The sequence below is a fragment of the Astyanax mexicanus genome, chromosome 17 (assembly GCF_023375975.1).
Source record: "Astyanax mexicanus isolate ESR-SI-001 chromosome 17, AstMex3_surface, whole genome shotgun sequence".
Taxonomy (NCBI): Eukaryota; Metazoa; Chordata; class Actinopteri; order Characiformes; family Acestrorhamphidae; genus Astyanax; species Astyanax mexicanus.
This window is the reverse complement of record NC_064424.1, coordinates 45,701,394-45,726,883: the sequence shown is the minus strand read 5'-3', so window position 1 is coordinate 45,726,883 and position 25,490 is coordinate 45,701,394. Positions and strand designations below refer to the sequence as shown.

The following is a 25,490-nucleotide window of genomic DNA, read 5'->3' as shown; positions in this document are numbered from 1 at the left end:
TGGATTAGATACAGACTCTGATTAATATGTTTACTGTTAAAACACTCGCTCTGTTTATGAATAAATATGGATGTATCTGTTTTGGTTAATTATGATATAATGTTTAATCATGTGATACTGTACTTCTTGGAGCATATTGTTGCCATCACATAAAATTGACAGTGTAAAAAGTAAAAAAAAAAAACTAAAAAAAAAAAAAAAAAATTAAAAATTAAATGTAACTTTTAAAGTAAAAAAAAAAAAAATGTAAGTACAATTTATATTACATTTTATAGAATAAAACTGCATATGTAAATCGCAATACACTCGCCCTGATAACTGATAACTAAGTAAGATAATTAACCCTTTATGTCATGTTGTTGCCTTCAGGCAAAAAAACACTGTTTTGAATAATTACATTGACCTTTCATTATTGTTACATTATTAGAGTACATATATGTGGGTATTTTCTTTTCGCTTACTCACTAATACACTTTTTATAATTGAGAATTTTTTTTAAAGAAAAAAATATATATTTTTTGCCTATTTTTTGTGAGATTGTGGATCCATATTGATTTATGAATAAAAAAAAAATAATAATAATAATAATTTCAGCATAATTGCTTCGTTATGTAGGTTATCTGAGGTTAAATAAATATGTAAATCGATATATATATATTTAAATAATATAACTATTTTGCTTAAATACTGTATACAACATTTTAAAACTTTTTTTAGGATATGTTTCGTAATGCAACAGGGTTATTTATCCTTTAAAATAGACAAAATGGAGAAAAAAAAATAAAAGAATAGAAGCTTTAAAGAAGGTCAGTGTAGGTTATGTATGAGTTTGTGTAGGCGTCATATAGCCTCCTGACTGCTGCCCTTCTGTAAAGTGTTCTCTAAAGAGTCAAACTGACATTTTAAACTGATCAATAATTTGAGGGAAAGTTTATATCAAAGGTGATACGAGGATTTTTGGGGGCGGGGGGTTGGTTGAATTGTGTCAGGTGTGATAGAGCTGGAAATCACCTCAGCGTGTAGGTGTTAGTGTGTGTGTGTGTGTGTGTGTGTGTGTTGCAGGTCTGAGGTGGAAACACTGATCTAAGTGATTAATATAAGCAGATGGAAAGTCAGCCTCAGCCCCTCAGTTCTTTCTGCCTGCGAACACAAAGAGTCCCCTGTGTATCAGAGCGCCGCTCTCACCCGCCTAAAATAGGCTGTTTACTCAGCGCACATCCCAACATTAACCAGAGCATCATCAACCGCCCAGCAGAACCACAGAAACAAACCCTGAGCACAGAGACACTTCACATTCAGCCTATAAATTTAACCTCTTAATGTGTTTAGTGCCCAATGTTAGCATATGCTAACTTAAGGTTAGTATAGCTAATTTAAGGTTAATATAGGTTAAAAAGTAAACAGTATCAGCAGGGCCAATCAAAATGGAAATCTTCATTTCACTTCTTCTTTTCTCTTCTAGCTTCCCGATGGATAACTTTATGCTTCATGATTAAACTTTATGGTTACTGAAGGTTCATGTTCAGTAAAAAAAAGTAAAAAATAAATAAATAAATAAATAAATAAAATAATAAAAAATTACAAGTATCCAAGTATGTCCTGAAAATAAAATCCAGCCTGTGTGAATGTTTCCTATAATATACTATAATTAAATGCTATATTATATCCTATAAATAAACTAAAAATTATATATTATATATATCCTCCTGAGACCCAGACTTTTTTTTTTTTGTGTTTTTTTTTATTTTATTTCTCCCAGCTGTTTCAGCTTATTAGGACCTAACAAGTATTAAAAAACAATGCAAAAACAAATGTCCTCATATGTGGATTGTAGTTTATTTAACATTTAACTAATTAATTTTAGCTTTCTATACTAAGTAATCAAACTACCGTATTTTTCGGACTATAAGGCGCACCATATTATAAGGCGCACGATGAGTGAACGGTCTATTTTTAGTGTTAGTCCATACACAAGGCGCACTGGATTATAAGGCGCACTAAATGAAACTTTATTTATATCAGTAACAATAACTCTGAGCAATAAATCCTTCACAATATCTGTGAAAAATAACAACATCTCTGAGCAATAAATCAACAAGCACAGCAAGTACGTATTACTCCGCGACGCTCCTGACAACGGTAGCCGCAACGCTCCGACAGACCATAATATTATGTTGAAGCACAGCAAGTACGTATTACTCCGCGACGCTCCTGACAACGGTAGCCGCAACGCTCCGACAGACCATAATATTATGTTGAAGCACAGCAAGTACGTATTACTCCGTGAGGCTCCTGACAACGGTAGCCGCAACGCTCCGACAGACCATAATATTATGTTGAAGCACAGCAAGTACGTATTACTCCGCGAGGCTTCTGACTATAATAGCGTGTTGTGCCGAATTCGGTGAATAAAACGGTTTTAAAACAGAGATAAAGATTGGATAAGTTTCATTTCTGGATGAAGTGATTTCCAGCGCTGTTTGGATATAACTGTGGATTACAGGAGACTGGATTGATGGATTCTCTTTAGTCTGGACGCGTTTTGAAGGTAGGACCTGTGGCTGAGCGCGGGTGTGTGTTCGGGGGGTGGCGGCAGTGACCGGAGGTTACCCCAGGACAAAAGGAGAGCCTTTTATTACTGGAAACATGCGCTCTGACGCAGCTCTAATTCATGAAACATACATCCTACAGTAAAAGCACAGTTCTGGAATCCGGAGAGCCAGACGGTTCGAATGGTGTATGACATGACCGCATTCGATGAAATATGGACGAACGATAAACGCAAATATGAGAGTTATGAATTATTAAAATCATAACCAAGGCATATTTCGCCCTAAATGTTTATTTTCTGAAAGGATATTCCGCTAAATAGGCTAAATAGCTCAAAAGCAGAGATTCTAAGCTTTAAAATGGTATATTGGATGTCTATATTGAACCTGTAACTGTTCATAACTATTCAGAAACACAGCCAGTTATGAAATATTAAATATTTCTGGCCCGCCGGTGGGCCAGCGCGTGTTAAGAGGTTAACTTTACTTAGAAGTGGGCGCTAAAAAGAAACAGTTTGTGCTATTACCCCAGAACGGGTGGAAAGGAAAGTTTACCGGCACCTTGTTCTGGCCACGGAGCTACAGTGGAAACTAGCTACCCTGAACCACAGCCGAGAGGCAGTACGGCAGTCAAAGGTAACCGCGCGCTAGCCCAAGAGGGGGATCTTTTTCTGGCGTGGGTGAGGAATTCTGCACAACAGAGCGCTGTGTACCACATAAAAATCGAGGTCAGTAAACACAAGCAAAATCCATACACAAGGCGCACTGCATTATAAGGCGCAATGACGATTTTTGGGAAAAAATAAGTATTTTAAGTGCGCCTTATAGCCCGAAAAATACGGTAGTTTCAAACATAAAAGCCGATGAGAATTGTTACCTGGCCCATATTTCTGTCTCAACTGGCTGTAGAAACTTTTGTCTGGGATTCCCGCCATCTTGTTTTCAATCAACTAAGTGTAATGTTGTCTTGTGAACACTAGATGGTATGGGCAGTGTCTCCATATCAGACAAAGGGTCAGCGTTTAACAAAAAGAAGTATCATGGTGCAGAGAAGCAGAAATGTAATGTCCACATAAGAGGACGCGGGGTCTCAAGAGGATATACATATTATATATTATATGTATCTTATATAAGTATATTATAAGATCTATATTATATATAATATATAATTTATTTTTTGTTTAATGTCAAATTGGTATGTCACATTATGGTCTTGGGGCCTAAATGTTTAACTGTTCTCACCAGCAGGAATAATATAAATGGAGGGTATAACAAAAAATAATCTCGACTAATCGAATAAATAATTATTAAGCAGATTAGTCGACTACTAAAATAGTCCTTAATTGCAACCCTTGAGAGTGTGTGTGTGTGTGTGTGTGTGTGTTTTCCAGAAACTTGCCTGAGGAATCTCATCTCTTCATCTTTCTTGTCGTCGTCGCTGATGATCTTGGCGGTGGTGACGCTGACCTCCACCCCGTCCACCAAGAACTTACGGGTGCGCTTCAGCGTCCTGCGGGATAAACGCGGGTCCTGCAGAAAAACAAAAGACTATTGTTATTTTTGTCATTGTTTCTTTTTATTTATATTTTTATTAATATTTTCCATGATGTCTTACTATACATTCAGTTTTTTGACATTTGTGTGCTTTAGCAACATTCTTGCTAATAAAGCCAACTTGAATTGAATTAAAATAGAATTGAGATAGCCGGTAATGCACTGTAACAGAAGCTCTCAGTGTATTACTCCGTTGGTGTGGTATGCTGCTTATTGTATACTTCACAATATATAATTTATAATTTGTCCCTTAATTTCTTTTTTTCCTTGTTCCTTTTTCCCCACACTTTTGTTTGTGTATATGTAGTAAGTGTTCACATATACATATGCTTGTTTATGTAACAAAAAATAAAAAAGGGAAAAGGAAAAACTGTATTTTTGTAATTGGATGTATTATATTAATATTTTAATATATAATTTAATATATATATTCAAATATTTAATATATATTAAAACAAAAAAAAAAAGAAGGTAAAAAGAGCCTCCATTGGAGAAATCACCTTTCTAATACAGTTTCATAAATATGTTTTTATATTATAAATATTCTAATAAAACAATTACAGTAGCCAGTACAGCTATATACAATACCTGTTATTTAGTAACTGATGCTGAGTAGAATGATTACCATGTTATCAGAGAAAGCTTTTCAGCCCATCAGATTTTATAGACCGTTGCATAATTCTTTTATTGGTGAGATAATGGAATTGCAGCCAGTATGTAAAGCTGTTATCTCTGTGTCTTGTTTTGGATTGTGCAGGATGTACACGTGTTCAGGCACGCTCTGACTGTTCATCTGATCAGTGAAAAGCAGTGTGAAAGATTTTCACTATGATAACTGGACATAACCTGCAGTAAACATTCAGCGATTCTTAGTCATCAGTTTTATTACTCTTGTGAACTCCTTAATTTACAGGGTCATTTACCCAACCCACTCATTAGCACTCCCCCCATCACTAGTGATGTCCCAACAAACGGAGGGTAAAGACTAGCACACGCCTTCTCCGATACATGTGAAGTCAGACTCTGCCTCTTTTCGCTTTAACATGCCGAGTAGCATCACAGCGCTAGGAAAAGAAAGCACAGCGACTTGGTTCTGATACATCAGCTCACAGACGCAGCCTTGTGCTGATCCACATCACCCTAGGAGTGATGAGGGGAAAGAAAGAGCACCATCTACTATACTGTACCCACCCAGAGAGAGAGCAAGACCAATTGTGCTCTCTCAGGGCTCTGGCAGCTGAGAGCACTCTTATGTACCTATGTACCTTTCTTAAGCCCTCAGCAGCACCCTAGTACCCACAATTCCCTTTAAAAACAACGCATCGGTTCTTCTCCTGCTGTGTAAGCATGTAGTCTGTTCCACCTTAAGACATTTTCCACAAGAATCCATACACTCCACACAATTTAAAGCAGCATTACATGGACATTTATGTTTTTAATGCTCCTGGGCTCCTGATATAGTGAGGAGCACATGCATTTCTGGACAAGCTGGGAGACACAAAACCCTCACTGACAGTAAGAGAAGCGTATAGACTGAGTTATATTATGGGATCAGAGGTGTCAGGTAGCTTACTTAGGTAGAAATGTAGGTTATCTATACTTTACTGAAATAGTTTTTTTTTTTTTTTTACATTTTTTACACAATTATCCAAACTAGTGCACTATAGGACTCGTGGGCGTGGCCTAAGCTTTTGTTGTTAATGTCTTTTTCCCCTTACATTACTTTTACGTTTATACTTTAAGCAGTTTTAAAATCCACCAGAGATAGATAGTGTATTTTCCTTATTACTGACAATTTGGGATGTGAGTTGATGGAAATGCAAATATGCACATATATTTACTAACCACACTGGACAACATATTAATAAATAAAAAGGTAGAAAATATACCGGTACTTTTATCTTAATTCTTGCTTCTTTCATGTTTTAAATTACAAATCTGGCAGTTCTTGCTTCTTTTTTCAATTTAACAATAAAAGGACTAATAGAAAGGCTTCAAAATTATCGGAATTAAATCTTATTCCAGCAACTTCATTTAAAAGTTACAAAAGTACTTTTAAGTATTACTTACTTAAGTATTTTCCTTTCTCCTATAAATCTGACATTTTGGACATGCATGATTTTTGCTTGATAATAATGATGTAGAATATATTTCAGGAAATCAGCAGCAAATCAGAAGAGGCCAAAACAACAGAGAGGAGGAGTGAAAGAGGGGAAATGAAGGGAGGAGTGAGAGAGAGAGAGAGAGAGTAAATGATGTGCAGATTTAGAGATATGAGAAAGAGGAAGGAGGAGGGAATGTGAAGAAGTAAACGGACGAGTGCGCGGGCACTGAACAGGAAGGACTGAGGCTGATTTGGCTGATTTGGTGGATCCGGCTGGAACTACACACGGGTCACTGTGGGACAGGAAGTGACATCATTAATTATCTACAGCCGGACATGGAGCTAAAACTCCAACGCAGAGATCAGGAGATCCAGACTGGTTCAGATATAGCTAAACATGCAGAGTAAAGCCTTTAAACCCCTCCCCTAAAGAGCAGAGGCTTTTACTGCATCAACCAATCACCAATCAGCATTCAAACTTAGAGAAAACTTAGAACGGACAGGTCAAAAACAGTAAAGCGGATTTATAATGCATGATTAGGGGTGTATAAAATATATATACACATCGTTTTTTTTAATATTACATGTAATTATTGGTGTCAGACAGGGTTTTTTTATTTTGTGTTGTGTTTATAAACCCCGCCCACTAGATAACTGTGTTGTACTCCAACTCGAACTCTTTTACTATCTTATTTATTATGATAATTTTCATTAAATGTGTTTTTAAAAATATATATTTTGTGCATGACTGAGCTGGGAGTGTGTAAATTATGTTTAAACACTGTTTTAATAAATGTTTTATTTATGTAACAATCAGAGTAATTACTGGGACAATTTACTATTACAAAATAAATATTATTATTTATTTTAATATTATGATAATATTATTGGTCAAAAAACAGAAAAACAAGAAAAACAGGGATGTGTAATACACAACAAATGAGTAATATACATATCACAATACAGAGATAACAATTCAATATTCTGATATACTGTGATACTGTTTAAAATGTTTAAATAATATTTTAGTATTAAACACTGTATTTATAAATTCTGAATGAAAGAAAAGTTAAATTTTAGGCAATTAGAAGAGTGGGATCTAATAATAAATACAACACTGCTATGTAAATGAACCTCTGTTAAAACATGAAATGCTTAATAATCAATACTGTTTCTGAAGAATCAATACAATATTATAAAACATATGATTTATATATATTTTTTTTTCCTTTGGAAATTTTGCAGATTTGGATCACCCCTCAAGCATCACACAGCTGAATGAATTGAGTGGGGTGGGAAAAACACTGCTAAATAATTACGGAAATGATCTAATTGAGGTCATACCAGCTAATAAGGTATAGGGGGTCCTTACTTTTCTTTCACGAGAATTTTTAATTTTTGTTTGTTACATTTAAAGACAATTTCTCCAATTTTAGGTTTTTAGTTTTACAGAGGGTTCTATTTGTTTTCCACATGACTGTAGACCCCTGACTCACTCTGATACTCACTACATAAACAGCTTTTACTGTATTTACTACAGTCTACTGTAACCCAGACAGACTGCATCACTGCGCTGACCTTCAGGCCTCAGCAGGCATTCTGGGACAGTGTGGTGGGAAACAGAGAGTGCACTAAACTTCTATTTACTGCAGCAGCTGAGTAAACAAGCTGCTACTGAAGAGAAAAAAGGCTAAAAGCTAAAAGAAAGCAAACGGCTCATCTCTGCCATGTTGGGGTAACCCCTCACAGACACGGAGCATGCCTGCTTTTATTTTAGTTATACTTTATTTATGATATTTACATTTATTTTGCATTCTTAATATCTTCAATGCTCTTTTTGCAATGCCATTATTATGCTTCTTTATTATAACTTTAAGAGAGGCATAAAATAGCCATAATAATAATAATAATAATAATAATAATAATTATAATATTGTTTATTAGTTTTAGCAGTTATTGTCCTCATTTAAATTCTATTTTTAATATTTTTTCTCTTAATAATCTTTAATTAAGGTCATGCTAAAAAACTGTTTGTTCAATATTGACCTTTTTTTACCTTTTGACATAATGATGATCATTAAATCTTCACATTAGTTCTTTACTTTGTATCCTAATTAAACAACAAACGATACAAGATAAATGCCACAAAATGACTTAAAATAATTGTATTATCGATTTATTGTAAATATTTGGATTAAACCATTTTTGCTGGCCAATTCATTTACTGAGCAGAAAGATTCCATTAATGTGAATGAGGCATCATGTCAAATTTACTTTTATTTTATTTTAATATTTTATTATTTATGTTAATTTAGGCTTCTACATGCGTTTTTTTTATATTCCAATTTCATTGTCTGATTATTATTAATATATTAAATTAATAAGTTCTCTGTTCTTTAATATCATTATTGCATGTTCTTATATTACAAATTAAAAATAAATGTAAAATGATCATAAAGTGAAAATAATATTGATATTAGTTACTTCTTATTTAAAAATAGTTATTATGCACGGCTTATTTCACATTTTGTATAATATTTTTGTTTTATACATTTAATCACAGACATGCAAAAAATTAATTATGCTCAAATGTGATAACAAAATGAGCATTTGAAATACTCAAAAATATTATAAATATACAATATTTTAGCTTAAGAAGTGACTTTCTTCTCCTGTAAAGATACAAGATTTTCTATACATTTTATAACATTTTGTTGACTTTGATTTCAATGCTTTAAATTCACAATGCGCGATTAGTTTGTACAAAAAACTAAATTTGTTTCACTTTTGCAGATTTATTTATTTTTTTTATACTGTACTGTTTGTTCCATGTTGGATTGTGATGGTTCCAGAGGATAGTAATTTCAGATTCGAGGACAAAAAAAAAAGCTTCTTTACTTGCTAAAATAATATCATAATAATGCAGTTATATCATTTTAAAAAGCAACTAAGAGCAAATAAAGTTTTTTTTTTTCAGGAATATTAAAAATATTCAGAAATGAATATTTCCACTGAAAATGGAATATATATGGTGCTTCAAACAAAGTTGGCTCACTGATGATTGGCTCAATGATTAATATTGTGTTCATATATTGTGCTATATGTCAATAATGTCATTATTGTGACAGGTCTGATCTCTATACAGTTTCTAGGACACATCCAGCCTAAAGCAGAAAAGGTAAAAAAGTGCTGAGTGATCTTGTTCTGGAAGAAATTAGTTTATTAGGAATGAGCTGCTGCTGCTCATTCTGAGTGATGAATAGAAAAGCAGGGATGGACGGCCGTCAGTCCATCATCCAGAAAGTGCTCCCAACAATGAACACACACAGAAGCAGCCGGGCAGAGCAGAACGGGCCTCATACAAAGAGAAACCCTGAACACTGCCTGACTGCATGAGGACCAGAGATACAACAGCTTCAGATAAGCAGAAGAGTGATGTATTACTGTACATACAGCATATAGTACAGTCTATAGGTTTAGGATTAGAATATAGGTTACATTTATATCCGTTCAGTATCATTTATTTTACTTTAATCCTGGATATATGGAGACATTTGGAGTGCATTATTATTATTATCATCATCATGACATTCTGGATCATTGACTTCTGTTACAAATCTGATATAAAAAAAAAATATATATATATATATATAAAAAATATATATATTTTTATATCTCAGTTAGGGTTGCGCATATATCATATCATATATGCAACAATAACATTTAATTTTCATTTTGGTTTAGTAGTTATATCTCCAAGAGTATCGTTATCATGAAAATACTATGACATATCGTGATATTATTTTAGCACCTACACATTTCAGGCATTTTTCATATGAAACGAACAAAAACATTAAAATCACCAGTGCACATATCAAACAGTGCACATATTTCTTAAGCGTCTATGAACGAATATTGAAATGCAAATGTAAATAAAGAAAAATGATCATTAAATTATCATTTCATCATTTAATCATCATCAAGATTAAATTATATGTTCATTATTGGTGTTAATCTCTAGCGAGTAAGCGAGAGATAGAGAGGAAAATAAAGTGTGGATGAATCTGTTAAAGTAGAGTCAGACTTTAGAGCACTTTTACATGTTTACCTCGCCATGCGTGCTGTCTGCGTTTCTTTGTGCCGGTGCCTTTGGAACGTTTATGTGCATTTCTTGCAAAATGTATATATAAGAAAAGAAAAAAAAAAAAAACACTTTTTTTTTTTTTTTTTTTTTTTTTTTATACATTTTGGATTTCGGTAGTACCAAGACATTTTGGTTGGTGCCTTTTTGGTGCACAGCAGTGCTGCTGGTGTTCTTAAACACCTCAGTGCTTACTCACTGCTGGACTAAGAATAGTCATGATCAGTACAGTGATGGCGGCGCCCGGAAATGTAGGTTCTGTGCGAAAAGCACAATATTTCTGGATCTCTGAACGCTGTGGGAGAACAGTGGTGTGTTATTCATCAAAGGTAAGAACTTTTTATCATGTTTTACTACAAAAAAAAGTCAATTTTACAGCAGAATTCTCCTTTAAGTAGGTTTTTTTCATGTATCTGTACTAATTACTGAAGTAATTCTATTTTCTATTCTGCTCTTTCTGCTGAGGGTTTAGGCAGACGGTATATTTTCAGCAGTGCAGTGCAGTGCAGTGTAGTGCATATTTGTTGGGGGTGGTGTAGACGTATGCTGTACTTTTTGCTGGGGTTCTACACAAGCTCTCCTCTGTTCGTTCATTTCCCCACCCAGATCCAGCTCAGTAACTCTACTGTACTGCTGCACCACCCTCTACCCACTGCAGCCTCCCCACCCCAGAATATTCCAGCAGCTCTCATAGGCAGGCTCAGTGTTTGGACATCAACATGTGGTTTACCAAGCTTTAATACCGTTTTAATCAGAGGGGAACCTTTAGGACCTTCTAGGCCTTTGAATGAAGTGTAAAAATAAGAGACCACTTAAACACGATAGGTTTCTTTGATTTTACCAAATTAAAACTTTTTTAACATAATCAAGAGGAAGATGGATGATCACAAGCCATCAAACCACCAAACTGAACTGCTTGAATTTTTGCACCAGGAGTAAAGCAGCATAAAGTTATCCAAAAGCAGTGTGTAAGACTGGTGGAGGAGAACATGATGCCAAGATGCATGAAAACACCAGGGTTATTCCACCAAATGCTAATTTCTGAACTCTTAAAACTTCTAGAGGTAACTAATACATTCAGTTTAGTGTGCATTAAAAATGATCCTTTAAGCTATATTATTAATATATATAAAAGGCCTAAAATAAACTGCTCTTGATGTTTATTTGCACCTCGTATCCAGAGTTTTATGAAGTTTTAAGGAGTTTAGGACTGATTCTGGGCTCGTCTGGCGGACAAGAGAAACCTTTTTCCCTGCTGTGGATCGATTGTTTAATTCCATTTCTCTCTTTCTGAGTGAATAATTGCTGTTTGCTGTTGTTTTTTCTATTTTACTCAGATAAAAACAATCATATTGCAAGAAACAGCAACAGGAGATCCTCAGATAAAGTGCTGTTCTTTCTTATCATTTTTCTCCAGGCAGGTCAGAGTGAAATCAGCGTTTGACTTCATAGGGCTGACCTACCTTCACTTCAGTGTGTTAGCTTGTTATGCTAACTGGCTAGCATTAGCTAGCAAGCTGTATCTGCTGCTTTGGTGGTGCTATTCTACACAGTGCTCTGCAGCGCCTCTAGTGGTATGGTGCCTTTAGCACTTTATCTGAGGAGCTCCTGTTGCTGTTCCTTTCCATTTGACTGCTTTTATCCGAGTAAAAGAGAAAAAACAGCAGCAAACAACATTTTTTTTTACTCAGAAAGAGAGGGATGGAATTACACAATCGAGCCACAGCTCAGAAAAAAGTTCCAACAGTAGTTTAGAGTCGAATCACTGAGTGAATCAAGTTGAAATCGGATTGGGTCTCTGTTTGTGTCTGTTTAGACACTTGGAACCATAAATTTGATATTTTTTCTTGAACATTCTCATGAAACGCACACATACTACACATACTTACCCTTGAAGCCACAGAGCCGGTGTCTCCTGAGGCGTTGGGGCTGAGGTCCACGCTGCCCGTCCCCGAGTAGTGCGTCACGATCCCTCCATTCACACGAGGCACCATTGGCTCCATGTTCTCCCTCACAATTCCTGCAGTTCCATTCCTCACCAGAGGGGGCAGAGTAGAGATCTCCCTGGAGGCCGGCCTTCTTTCATTGTGAGGTTGGCTCTGGGGTTCCTCGTCCTCCTCTGGGGTCGCCAGAGCTGGCTGAGGCATGCTGGGATCTATAGGGGTCAGAGGTGGAGGTGACTCTGCTTCTGGAGACTCCGCCTCCTTGACCTCCTTTTCTGAAGTGGGCGTGGTCTGGCCGTCTTCAATGCCCGAATCTGAGCTGGAGGTTTTTCCAGAAGTCTCGCTTTCAGGCTTGTCGTGATCCACCAATAGCTCTTCTTCAGTAATCTTAAGCTCCTCCTCCTTCTGGGATTCCTCAGGTATGGCTGACTCCGCCCCCTCAGTTTCTGTGGGGGTTTCAGCAGCTCCAGGTGTTTCAGGCATTTCTGGTGCTCCAGGTGAGGATGCTCTGGCCGCATGGTCCTCTAGACTGGTCTGACTGGTTTCAGACGGGTCTTTTGCAGTGATCTGATGAGAAAGACAGATGAGAAAAAGAGAGAATTTAATAATCTTACAGTAATAGTTTCAGCTTAGATTAAACTTTTTAATTATTATGTAATTATTGAGCCATTTCTTATGGATTCAAGGGGATTTTATTGTTAATCACATCACATAAGATACAGGAGGTGAAGCGAAATTGTAATCTTAAGGTCCAGTTATACCCAAGAGCTATTGTTATGTTGATAAAATAAAATTAAATAGAATAAAATAGGAATACAATATAATATCACTGAAATAGATAACAAGGTAAATACACATAATATAAAATGAGGGTAAGAAGTAGGAAAGTATTTCAGTAAAGATGAAATAGAACAAGCTTTAAGAACCTTCATTGCCCAAAAATATATTTTCCTTCACCAAATATAAGTAGTGCAATAACAGTCACATGTTTGCTTTTTTATGTTGGAATTTGAAGAGAAAATATTGAAAAGTAAAACCATAAATGTATTTTTTAAAAATGTTTTTCATGTATCTGTCCTTTAATAATTATTTAATAATTTCCCATTCTGCTCTTTCTGCTGGTGGTTTAAACAGAATATACATTTATTTTTATTTATTTAAGTTCTTACAATGTTTGTGATTGACTGATCATTTCTTAAAGTCATTCTTTCTTTTATTAGTTAAGTAGTTATATTTGCCATAATATTTTATAAAAACCTTTTTTTTTTTTTTTTTTTTTTTAGTTTGGATGACTATATTATTAATCTTAATGATGCAGAACATTTTTAAAACAATTAAAAACAACTGAATTTAAGGTGTGTCCAAACTTTTAACTTTTAATATTAGGCAGCAAGAGAACATACGGGGTCAGAACATCCTGGGTCTTTGTGGGAAGATCCCAGTATGCAGTGGTTAGTACCTACTGGTAATAGAAAGAGCTCCAATGACCGTCAACCAATGAAATGGATGACAGGGGTCGTGGGTGACCAAGGCTAACTGATGCTCGTGAAGCCCCGCCCACCTCAGAGCTCATAGGAATGAATGCATCTGATGATACAGTAGATTTGGTTACATCTCTGCTGTTCTCTCTGTACTTTAGTAGATCTCCATTAAAAGAGCTCTATTTCAGGAGGGGATGGACTGATGGATCCTGATGAATCATTGAGCCGCTTGTTGGCAGGCAGGTGAAGGCCAGTGGGCGGGGCAGAGCTGTAAACTGGATGAAAGTGTTTATTTTGGTTGGTCGATTGCGTTTTGTGTTTTTAAGGCCGTGGTTATTTTGGAGCTCAGTGCCAGGCTGCCCTCAAACAGGCCTTTATATACAGGCGCCAGTTTTGAAGACGGGTGGGACGGCTGTGTAAAGGAAGTCCTAACACAATATAAAATATACAGAGAGAGAGAGAGAGAGAGAGAGTGATGGAGTTAGAGTGTGTGTGTGAGAGAGAGAGAGAGAGAGAAAGAGAGAGTGTGAGGTTGTGTAAAATGGGGGTGGTGAGAGAAACCAAAATCCTCAAACTGAATCAAATCATGCACTGAATCGATTTCTAATGACTTTCAATCCTATTAAAAGGAAATCTGAACCGTGCCTCGATTAGCGCACCGAACCACGAAAACCACAAGCTTGTCGTTCTATTTGTATCATTTTACATGATCTTCCTTGACTGACACAGACATCAAAATCTACACATCTGCACACATATTGTGCTCTGTTCGATTTTCTGTTTCTTCCAACAAAGAAGAAGTGGAGAAACCAAGAAAGAAATTAAGAAAGTGAGGGACTATTGGAGGAAGTAGGGGTTTAATGAAGAAACTGAATGAAAAACCAATGGAAAGAAATTTGAGAGTGTGGGGGAGAAATGGAGAAGCTCAAGGAAAAAAAAAAGAGAAACTGAGAGACAGATATGAAGTAAAAATTAGGAAGAAATGGAGAAAACCAAGGAAGAGTAACCAAAAGAAATGGAGAAAGTGAACGAATGAAGGAGAAATGTAGGGAGTGGAGAGGAAATTGAGAATCTGAGAGATTAACAAATGAAGAAATGTAAAAAATGAGGGAGAAATTGAGAAATTAGAGAACAAGCAAGGAAAAAAATTAAAAACCAAGGAAGAAATAGAGAGAAAGTAAAAACTGATGGAAAATTGAGAAACTGATAGAGACAGATATGGAAAAAATAAGGGAGAATTGGAGAAATGGAGAGAAGAAATGGAGAAAGTGAGGGAGTGAGGAACAAATGGCGAAACAAAGGTGAATAAAGGGAGATAAACTAATGTAGAAATGGAAAAAAAAAATCAGAAATTGAGAAAACAGAGAAAATCCAAGCAAGTGATGGAGAAATGGAGGAAGTGAGGGAAAAATTGAGGAAGTAATGAGGAAATAGAGAAACTGAGGTAAAACAATGGAAAAAAGGAGAGGAGAAACCAGGGAAGAAATGGAGAGTGAATGGTAGAAAAGGAGAATCAGAGAAAGAGAACCTAAAAGAAAGTAATGGAGAAAGCGAATAAGAAGTGCTTACAGTAGAGATGTCTGCAGGTTCCTCTTCTTCTGGTTCTTCTTCTCCGTCCTCATGGCTGTCCTCCATCACCTCCATCACCTCCGCTTTAGCCTCGGCCACCAGCTCCAGCAGAGGCCGGTTAGACTTCACTGACGTCACGAAGGGATGCTGCAGAACAGAACCAGAGCGCTGGGTTATTCTAGATGCTGTACCAAGATGCTGATTGGTGGAATGTAAGGAAAAAATGTATGGAAAAAATTATGTGTGAATAAAATGATGATGATGATACATTACATCTAAGTAACTATAGAGACACTTCTGAAAAAGAACATTATTCTATCATGAGAGCGGAAACATGGTCACAAGATGTCCTGCACACATCACTGATATACTAGGGTCCCTTGCACCACTACTAGGAGTGACTGACTGTTGTGTGTGACGGCCTCACAGGTCATCGCACCACCAGCAGCAGCTCAACACAGAACCCCAATACTGGAAACCCAATAATCATCAGCTCCTGAACAGAACCTAAATTAGAGTTCATAGCAGTCTAGGTATCTCATTCTCACCACTGCAAATGAAGGCAACAGTAGTTTGCTGATTGATAATCTGGAGCAGGGGTGTCCAAACTTTTTTTGTTGGGGGCCAGAAGGAGAAATATATTTGAAGTCACGGGCCACACTATGTAATAAAACAAATACTGAAATATACCACCTTAAATAATACTTTTTCTTGATTATTGACTTACTATCTTTATCTTTGACAGTGTTGTGTAAGATTTTTCAAATTGATGTTTAATCATGATGTCTCTTAATATAAAACTCCTTAATTACGGCAACATTTAGACTCTTTGGCCCGTTTTTCTGCGCTAGAAATGCGCACTCTCTCTGCTTTTAGACTCTTTGGTCCATTTTTCTGCGCTAGAAATGCGCACTCTCTTCGCTTTTAGACTCTTTGGCCTGTTTTTCTGCGCTAGAAATGCGCACTCTCTCCGCTTTTAGACTCTTTTGCTCCGTTTTTCTGCACTAGAAATGCGCACTCTCTTCGCTTTTAGACTCTTTGGCCTGTTTTTCTGCACTAGAAATGCGCACTCTCTCTGCTTTTAGACTCTTTTGCTCCGTTTTTCTGCACTAGAAATGCGCACTCTCTCTGCTTTTAGACTCTTTTGCTCCGTTTTTCTGCACTAGAAATGCGCACTCTCTCTGCTTTTAGACTCTTTGGTCCATTTTTCTGCACCAGAAATGCGCACCCTCTCCGCTTTTAGACTCTTTGGCCCGTTTTTCTGCGCTAGAAATGCGCACTCTCTCCGCTTTTAGACTGTTTGGCCTGTTTTTCTGCGCTTGAAATGCGCACACTCTCCGACTCTTTGGTCCGTTTCTGACACCTAGCGTTCAAACTTTGAATGTCACATTATAAAAACCTGCTTAACAGCGGGCCAACTTTCATTCTATTTCTAAAATACCTCGCGGGCCGCTCCAAAAAAGGAAACGGGCCTCAAATGGCCCGCGGGCTGTAGTTTGGACACCCCTGATCTAGACGGAAGGCTGTTTGTTGAAACAGCCTTCTTGATTCTTTCAGTCTATGAGGCGAAATCTTTGAGTAGTCTTTGTGTGTGTCATAGAGGTATTTCTAGCAGTCAGTGATCTCTCACCAGGAGGTATACTACCCAATAGTAGCCTGAGAGTTTTTCAGTAATCACTGGGGTGTTCTGTTTTGTTTTTTTTTGACAGTGAGTGAGAGTGAGTTTTATTATTATTTTTTATATATATATTTATTTATTAGTACATTTTATTAGTGCAGTTCTTTAACATGCTCAGAGCGGCAGGTCTGAATTATCCTGTGGTGCGGTACAAAACACAACAGCAGGAACACAAAACAAAACCAAACGCCTCGGTTGGTACACAGGTAGTGACAGGCCACAAACACCCTTATACACACACACACACCTTTATGCACACACACACACTTTCTGAGCTCAGCGCGAGCAGAAGTGTGATGAAGGGAGAAAAAAAAAACCTGCAGCTTCATCCACTATTCAGCAACTTTGCACCCGCCTAATTGAATTGGCCCAGCTGGTGGAGGTACGGCTGTGAGAGTGAACGGATCATAATGGGGCCCAGCGGAGACCGCAGCCAGCGGCCGGCGCCAGTAATATCAATTAACTTCTCCAGTGACTCCAGTTAGACTGATAGCGGCTCGGAGGCGTGTGAGGATGAATGGAGAAAGAGAAATGAAGCAGATGACATGCAGGAACACCGGCACCAGCGTGCGGCACATTAAAAGGGACCCGCTGACCCGCGGTGCAGTTAATTCAGAGGGGAATACATTAGAACACTCAGGCTTTATCTCTTTACTAGGCTTTAATTGTTGGTTTCTTAACACATCAGTGTTTACTGCAGTCAGTAGTACCTCGCCATAAGAGCATTAGCATATTTAAAGCAGCAGTCCCTAAAAAAAAAAAAAAGACATTTTACTTTATTTCAGCAATTCAGTTCCAAATGTGAAAATAACATAATATATATATATATATATATATATATACAGCTCTGGAAAAAATGAAGAGAGCACTTCAGTTTCTGAATCAGTTTCTCTGATTTTGCTATTTATAGGTTTATGTTTGAGTAAAATGAACATTGTTGTTTTATTCTATAAACTACAGACAACATTTCTCCCAAATCCCCAAATAAAAATATTATTTTGCAAAAAAAAAAAAAAAAGAGAAATGGACGAAATTACAAAAAAGATGCAGAGCTTTCAGACTCTCTCAAATAATGCAACGAAAACAAGTTCATATATATATATATATATATATATATATTTTTTTTTAGAGTTCAGAAATCAATATTTATTAGAATAACCCTGGTTTTTAATCACAGTTTTCATGCATCTTGGTATCATGTTCTCCTCCACCAGTCTTACACACTGCTTTTGGATAACTTTATGCTGCTTTACTCCTGGTGCAAAAATTCAAGCAGTTCAGTTTGGTGGTTTGATGGTTTGTGATCATCCATCTTCCTCTTGATTAAATTCCAGAGGTTTTTAATTTGGTAAAAACAAAGAAACTCATCATTTTTCAGTGGTCTCTTATTTTTGTCCAGAGCTGTAGATGTATTACACATAGAGTGATCTATTTTAAGCATTTTTCTTTTATTGTTGATACATGATTATGGCTTAAAGCCAATGACAAAATTAGAATATTATATAAGACCAATTGGCACAGTGTGCCAAGTCCTGCTGGAAAATTAAATCTGCATCTTACAGGTCAGTGCAGAATTCCTTAGCTTCCATTTGACATGTCAGTGTATATAGTGTACATAAGGTGTTCCAGATAGAACAGCAACTCTGCAGATGAGTAAAAACCCTCAGATGTTGAGCTGAAGCAGCAGTCTGCCACACCAGCACATCCTGTGCACATCTCCACAGCTCTGAGTAAAACCTCAGAGAGCGTCACAGAGTTCTGCTCACACCATTTCTCACGATACACATCCTGCCATCAACTGCACACAGCCATTTCAGCTCTGCATGTGTGTGTGTGTGTGTGTGTCTGAAGGCTTACAGTACGCCTTTACATCACATCGCAGGACGTGTGACTTAAGTCACTTAAGGCAATTAAATCAAACACGTCATTTTGCAATGTGTTTTTTGATTCGTGACACAAGAAGTACTGTAGATACACAGCGCTGTCTCTGTGTCTGTGTGAGTGACAGGCTGCTGCTGCCCAAAAATGCTCGGGCACATGCTTGTAAACGTGAGCATGTGTTGAAAGCTGTGCACCTCAGTCCAGCACAGTTTTGCTGAAATAAAGAGATTTTCAGTTACAGCTGAATTTACGCTTTTAATCCCAGAAAAACAAATGCTCTTATTTATCTTTTAAAAAGCTATTTAAATGCCTGAATAAAGGGCCGATTACTGTTGTTTTGCTGTTTTCCTCAGGTTTTGAGAGCTCGCCGCTGACTATTAATTACTATTACTATTTTAACTGGCGGAGTTTTTATAACCAAACATATCATATTTTCTCCACCTATTTAACTCAAAATCTTTAAATAAACAGAAATAACGAAGCTGTGGTATAGTAAAGCAATAATACACTGGAGGTTTGTGCTATAACGTGTAATATTGGCACGGCTGTGCTGATCTACAGCAGTGCAAATATTACACATTATAGCACGAACCTCGAGTGTATTATTGCTTAAATGAACCTACTGGCTCCATGTCTGATCCCTAATATGGGCTAGAGGGGTATAAACAGTGATGGTATAGTTACTTTGAAAAAGTAATCCGATTACTGATTACTGATTACTCCTTTAAAAAGTAACTTAGTTACTTTATGGATTACTTGATTTTAAAAGTAACTAAGTTACTTTACAAGTTACTTTATTAGTTACTTAGTTACAGCTGCAGACACCACCTCCCGCCGCCTTAACATAAACATTATAACCAGTTTTGCCAATATTCCCTTTATTGGAAAATGCGTTTTTAACAGCAACAATTTATCTCTATTAAGTTGAACTATTTCCTAAAAAAATAAGTTTTTTTTTATAAAAATAAAAAAATTAACTTAACATAAATATTTTTTTTATAAAAAATATATAAAATAATAAGTCTTTCTTGACCTGACATATTTAACACTGTAAAACTGAACATTGAACTTGTTGTTCTCTGCAGGGCAGCAAGGAGTGGTTTTATAAAACAGAACCGTGTATATGGTCTAGACCAGGGATCACATATTTGCAGACTGCGGTCCGGGTCCGGACCCAGACGTTGTCCAATACGGACCCAAACCGGACCCAACTACTGAGAAGGATTTAATTCTGACAGTGTTCATTTAAAGCACCGGAACTTTTCTTGTCTTTACGGTATGTGCGCTCTGCGCCACAGTGAACTTCCAATCACGTGTGGCGAACAACTGGTGAACTGGCGAAAAACGAAAACGGGCGGAAACTAAAGACACGCCGAGCGCGAGAGAGAGAGAGAGACAGGGGAGAAAGCGAGACGCGTGTGATTGGGGAAGAGCGGAGGGGGAATGGGTAAGGGAGCGGTGTGTGTGTGTGTGTGTGTGTGTGGAGGAGATGAGGTGGAGAGAGAGAGAGAGAGAGAGAGAGTAACGCACAGTGACTTAAATAAATAACTTTAATCTGATTACTGGATTGGAAATAGTAACGCGTTAGATTACTCCTTACTGAAAAAAAGGGTCAGATTAGAGTAACGCGTTACTGACATCACTGGGTATAAAGCACCCAGCATTGAACACGAACACACACACACACACACACACACACACACACACACACACACACACACACACACACACACACACCTATCAACCATCTGTTAACCTGCCCCTGACCATGGAGTTATTTCATCTCAGTCTGTCCATCAAAACCTTTAATCTTTACAGCAGCACACGCTAACCACCTGCTGCACATTCTACCTCGTCACGCCTCAGTACACACACACACACACACACACAGACACACACACAGACACACACACACACCAGATAACACGAATACCTTCCATGCCTCTAACGATCAGATCTGCTGTGGTGGCATGAGGGGGGCTTTTTAATACTATGGAAAAGGTTTTAAGGTGGAATCCTAGGAAATTGCTTTCAATTTTTCAACTATACTAAAAAAACACAATAGTAAAATGTCACTGTGTTCACTGAAATCAACATGTATTAGGATGAAGTACAATATAAAATAGCTATATTAAATATTTAGATGAGAATCTAAATAAAAAGAAGCAAAAAGTTTTATACACCTATAAAAAAATGCTCATTCTTATATCTATTCAGCAGTTCCTTCTATTTAGTAGAGAATAGAAGAAATGGGACCAATCCCATTTCACCCCTTCGCCCTACCACTTACCCCTACCCCTCTGTTTTATCCCGATTCCTATTAGGCTGGAGGGGTGGGTTAGGGGAAGGGATATGGAGATTTTCTAGATTTAGCCCACTTCAATCCAATGGGTATGAGAACCACTGGTAAGATGTGGCCAACAAGAAACAAGTGACCAAAAACCCCAACAAATTTCAATATTTTCCTTTGTTATAAAGTGACGATTAGCACTATATTACCATAGTTTAATGTGTAGTTTTAATGTTTTATGGCTAAATTCTTCATAACAAGCATTATGTAGTAGTTTGTTTCAGTAGCTCGCTAACTAACTTTCCCGTTCCACCTTAAATCCCCATCATTAAGGATTAAGGATTAAGGAACGAACAATCTTAATCCATTTCTACACCATCTCACCCCTTTCTAAGGACATATGATAAAATAAACCCTAACGTTAACTAGTTAACTAACAGCAGCAGCAGCAGTTACAGTATGTTACTGAACTTTATTAAGCAATCCTGGTGATATAAGGTGATATAAAGCTGGAGTCCTTAACACCACTGGCGGAGAGGAGAGCCCTCAGCAAGCTGCTGAACATCATGGACAATGTTCACCATCCTCTGCACAGCACCATCACCAGGCAGAGGAGCTCATTCAGCGGCAGACTGCTGTCCCAGTCCTGCTCCACAGACAGACTGAGGAGGTTTTTTGTCCCTCAGGCCATAAGACTGTTCAACTCCTCTCAGCACAACAAACTGAAGACTCTGTGACACTTTTTCTTTCCTGCAATTCTGGTCACACCATGGACACACCCCCGTCTATGGACACACTCTGTCTTGCTGATGCCTATAACACTATTTTTATAGTTCGTCCCTATTTTGCGCTAGTAGTTCATTTACTAGTTCACTCATCTACTGTTTACGTATCTTTTGCACTGCTAAAATTAAATTATTATATAACTGTGTATTTGCACTTTCTGTATGGCTGACATCAGTTATCCTCACTTCTCTCTTATATCAGTTATATCAGTTATCTCACTTCTATATATATATATATCAGGTGCTTAAAGGGCTGTTCCAATTATTAGAGGGAAGATTTTACCCCTTCCCCAAGTAACTCCCCCTTACACTCGAAAACAAGGAGTAGAGGTAAGTGGTAGAGCCAAGGGGTGAAATGGGATTGGGCCTTGCACTCTGTGTAGTGAGTGCACAATTTAAAAGTGAGTTAAATACACCTGCAACAGAAAAACATGGGCCTCAGGTAGAACTTCTGGTAGGTTCTGACCACTATAAGACCTTTAGTACCTTTATTTTCAGTACACAGCACCAGGGCTTTAAAAACTACAGGACTGCTTTCAGAGGTCACCGGGTTCATCAGGTTCTGTCCAATCCACGAATTTCCACATGAAGCGCAACTCCAGATCCAGAGGCGGAGCCGGTAAAGATCCCCAAAGGAAGAAAGAATGCAAATCACCACCATTCCTTCCATCCTCCAACCCAAACAGGAAGCAGTGACTGCCCGTCTCGAACAGACGCCTGTTTATCCACGTTTCCGCTACCAGCTTTATCAGCCAGTCCGTCTCGGGGCGGAACAGGAACGGGACTGGGCAATAAATTCTACAGTCTAATATGGATTAAAGCTGGATGGAAATCTCACCTCTAGGAGCTGAGCGGCGGTGGGCCGAGTCTCGGGATTCTTATCCAAAGCCTTTCTCAGGAAATCCTTGAAGTCTGCCGACCTGAAACACACACACAATATACTGGAGCATTAGCTTAAAAATTAGCAGGGTAAACATTTGAGTAGGTAGCTCTAATAAAGAATCACTTTCAAAAATGTTCATAAGATTTCAGCACTAGGCCAAATGAAGGAAATGACTGAGAAGTGCATTCTGGGAACAGTAGTTTGTGAAGTTTTGAGTGCCTATGTTTCAATAAATATTTTGTAATTTGATTCCACGTATCAATAAAGTATCTGACATCAAAATATTGATTATACAGCTCTGGAAAAAAATAAAGAGAGATCACTTCAGTTTCTGAATCAGTTTCTCTGATTTTACTATTTATAGGTTTATGTTTAAGTAAAATGAACATTGTTGTTTTATTCTATAAACTACAGACAACATTTCTCCCAAATTCCAAATAAAAATATTCTCATTTAGAGCATTTATTTACAGAAAATGAGAAATGACTGAAATAACTTATGACTTGATTATATTATATATGTTTTTAATTTGGTAAAATCAAAGAAACTCATCATTTTTAAGTGCTCTCTCATTTTTTTCCAGAGCTTTATTGTCACATCCAGAGTTGTAAAGCTGTCGGATCTCATGGCTTACCATTTAGAAGGCTGGTCCAGCGTGGGGGGGTCAGATTTGGCGATTTTCAGCAGGACCCTCATGGGGTTGAGCTCATGGTGGGGGGGCTCAATCTGTGCCAACTCAATCAGCGTGATTCCCAAAGACCAGATATCAGCTTTATACTCGTACGGAGCATCCTTAGTGGTCTCACACATGACAACTTCAGGAGCCATCCTGTACACACATACACACACACACACACAGAGAACACACACACACACGCACAAAGAAAATATATATGAGTTTAATAACATCAAACCTTCTCTAAATCAAAAATCATGTTCTTACACAATCATTAAACTGCATAACGGGATGCTGTCCAATTAGATTATCATCAACATCCACAGCCCCTGGTGTGTTAAGGAGTTTCATGGCCTGGTGGAAGAAGCTGTTGCAGAGTCTGATACTGATGGCTCAGATGCTGTACTCACTATTCACTGTTTATTAGCGCATAAGACACTAATTATATTATTTTGGGTATTTAGGGCGAAAGATAATTTTTAGAAAGATTTTTAATTTTTTTAAACTATCCTATTGTGATTTATTAAGCTGTTTTTTTTTTCATTCTTCCAATAAACAAATGCTCTAAATGAGCTGGAATTTAATTTTTTACATGATTTAACTTCCACTGAAATTCAGGCAGGTTTTTCCTTTTCCTGTAACGTGATATTTTGGAAATACAAGATTCGTAGGACAGGATATGAGCCATATCTGAGTCATATCTCTAAAACAGGTTATATTTACTGGTTACATCATAGATTACTTTACAGACTTGCCTCAAGAGGGATTTTTTAGATCTGAGCTCCGACTCTAGCTCCAGCTAAACAACTAAAAATCTTAGAAAAGTGAGAGAACAAAAGAGAAATGATTCCAAAGTCTCCCATCATCACTTGTTGTTGGAGAATGTAGATATTGGAAGCTCTAGTTATAAACAGTACATTTAATTTTTTGAATAATTTGTCATTTTTACTTGATTCCAACCCATTATTTAATGCAGCTCTTCTGGAGCAGTAAAGGTATTGAGGATAGGATTATGTAAGCTCCATTAGTCAATGATTACACTGGAATACTCAGCAGCACAGGGTGTTTTAGTGCACGTGGAGGATACGTGGACACACGTGGACACATTTTTAATTCTGATATGAATGTTGATATGGAAACCAGAGGATCTACATGTGTACAAAACTGTGTGGAGGTGTGCAGTGATCTCTAATAGGTTAGCTTCATGTGTTTTCTGTTATAAAAGAGTGTGTTTGTATTTGTTCCCATATAGAAAAAGTAAAGTTTGTTACGTTTGAACTCTGGTTTGCTTTGTATTCACACTAATATATCTGCAATAGGACAAAAAACGATTGTAAAAAAGGTGATGTATAACATGTAGAACATATATAACATGTAGAACACATCAAGATCTCCGGAGATAGACTTGATACATTGACATTGTTGACATTTGTCTTCTCTTCTCTTTCTGTTCTCCATCTTTAGCGTGATTTAGCAAGATTGAGTCAATTTCTTTTCTTTTTTCCCCGGTTTCTGGTGTGATTTTTATATTGTTATATAGGTGAGTATAAACGACCATCGCATGCTTGAAACAACGTTATCTAGCCAAAATTTAGAGGAACTGCTAATAATTGTTGTTTTTGTCTCAAATTATTTCAATTTTGGCTTTTTTTCCCCAAACACACACAAAGAAAAAAAACATGTATAGTAAGACTTGTGTAACTGCAATAATTTTCTGGAATAATTTTAGGGGTGCCAACACTTTTGGCCATGACTGTACATATCTGAGGAAAAAAACAAACAAAAAACAAACAAACAAAAAAAAAAAAAAAACACAAGGTCCATCTCACTGTAGGTTATTATGATGAGGTGTGACTGTTCTGGAGCCTGTCACATGTGGAACATATGCGTGCCTCAAAGCAGGCCAAACTAATACAATAAGAGGATAAACATATATTATAAATCTTCTCATATTTT

At 37.1% G+C, this 25,490-nt stretch overlaps 1 protein-coding gene across 1 annotated transcript in view; it reads right to left on the bottom strand.

Annotated features, from left to right (window-relative positions):
• stk10 (serine/threonine kinase 10) overlaps positions 1-25,490 on the bottom strand; it is a 74,273-nt gene that overhangs the window by 13,117 nt on the left and 35,666 nt on the right. The window contains exons 6-10 of the mRNA XM_022676618.2: positions 23,493-23,687; positions 22,814-22,895; positions 15,342-15,488; positions 12,238-12,858; positions 3,949-4,079 (exon numbers count right to left, since the gene is read on the bottom strand). Coding sequence (XP_022532339.2) covers positions 3,949-4,079; positions 12,238-12,858; positions 15,342-15,488; positions 22,814-22,895; positions 23,493-23,687 — 1,176 coding nt within the window. The remainder of the gene's footprint in view (positions 1-3,948; positions 4,080-12,237; positions 12,859-15,341; positions 15,489-22,813; positions 22,896-23,492; positions 23,688-25,490) is intronic.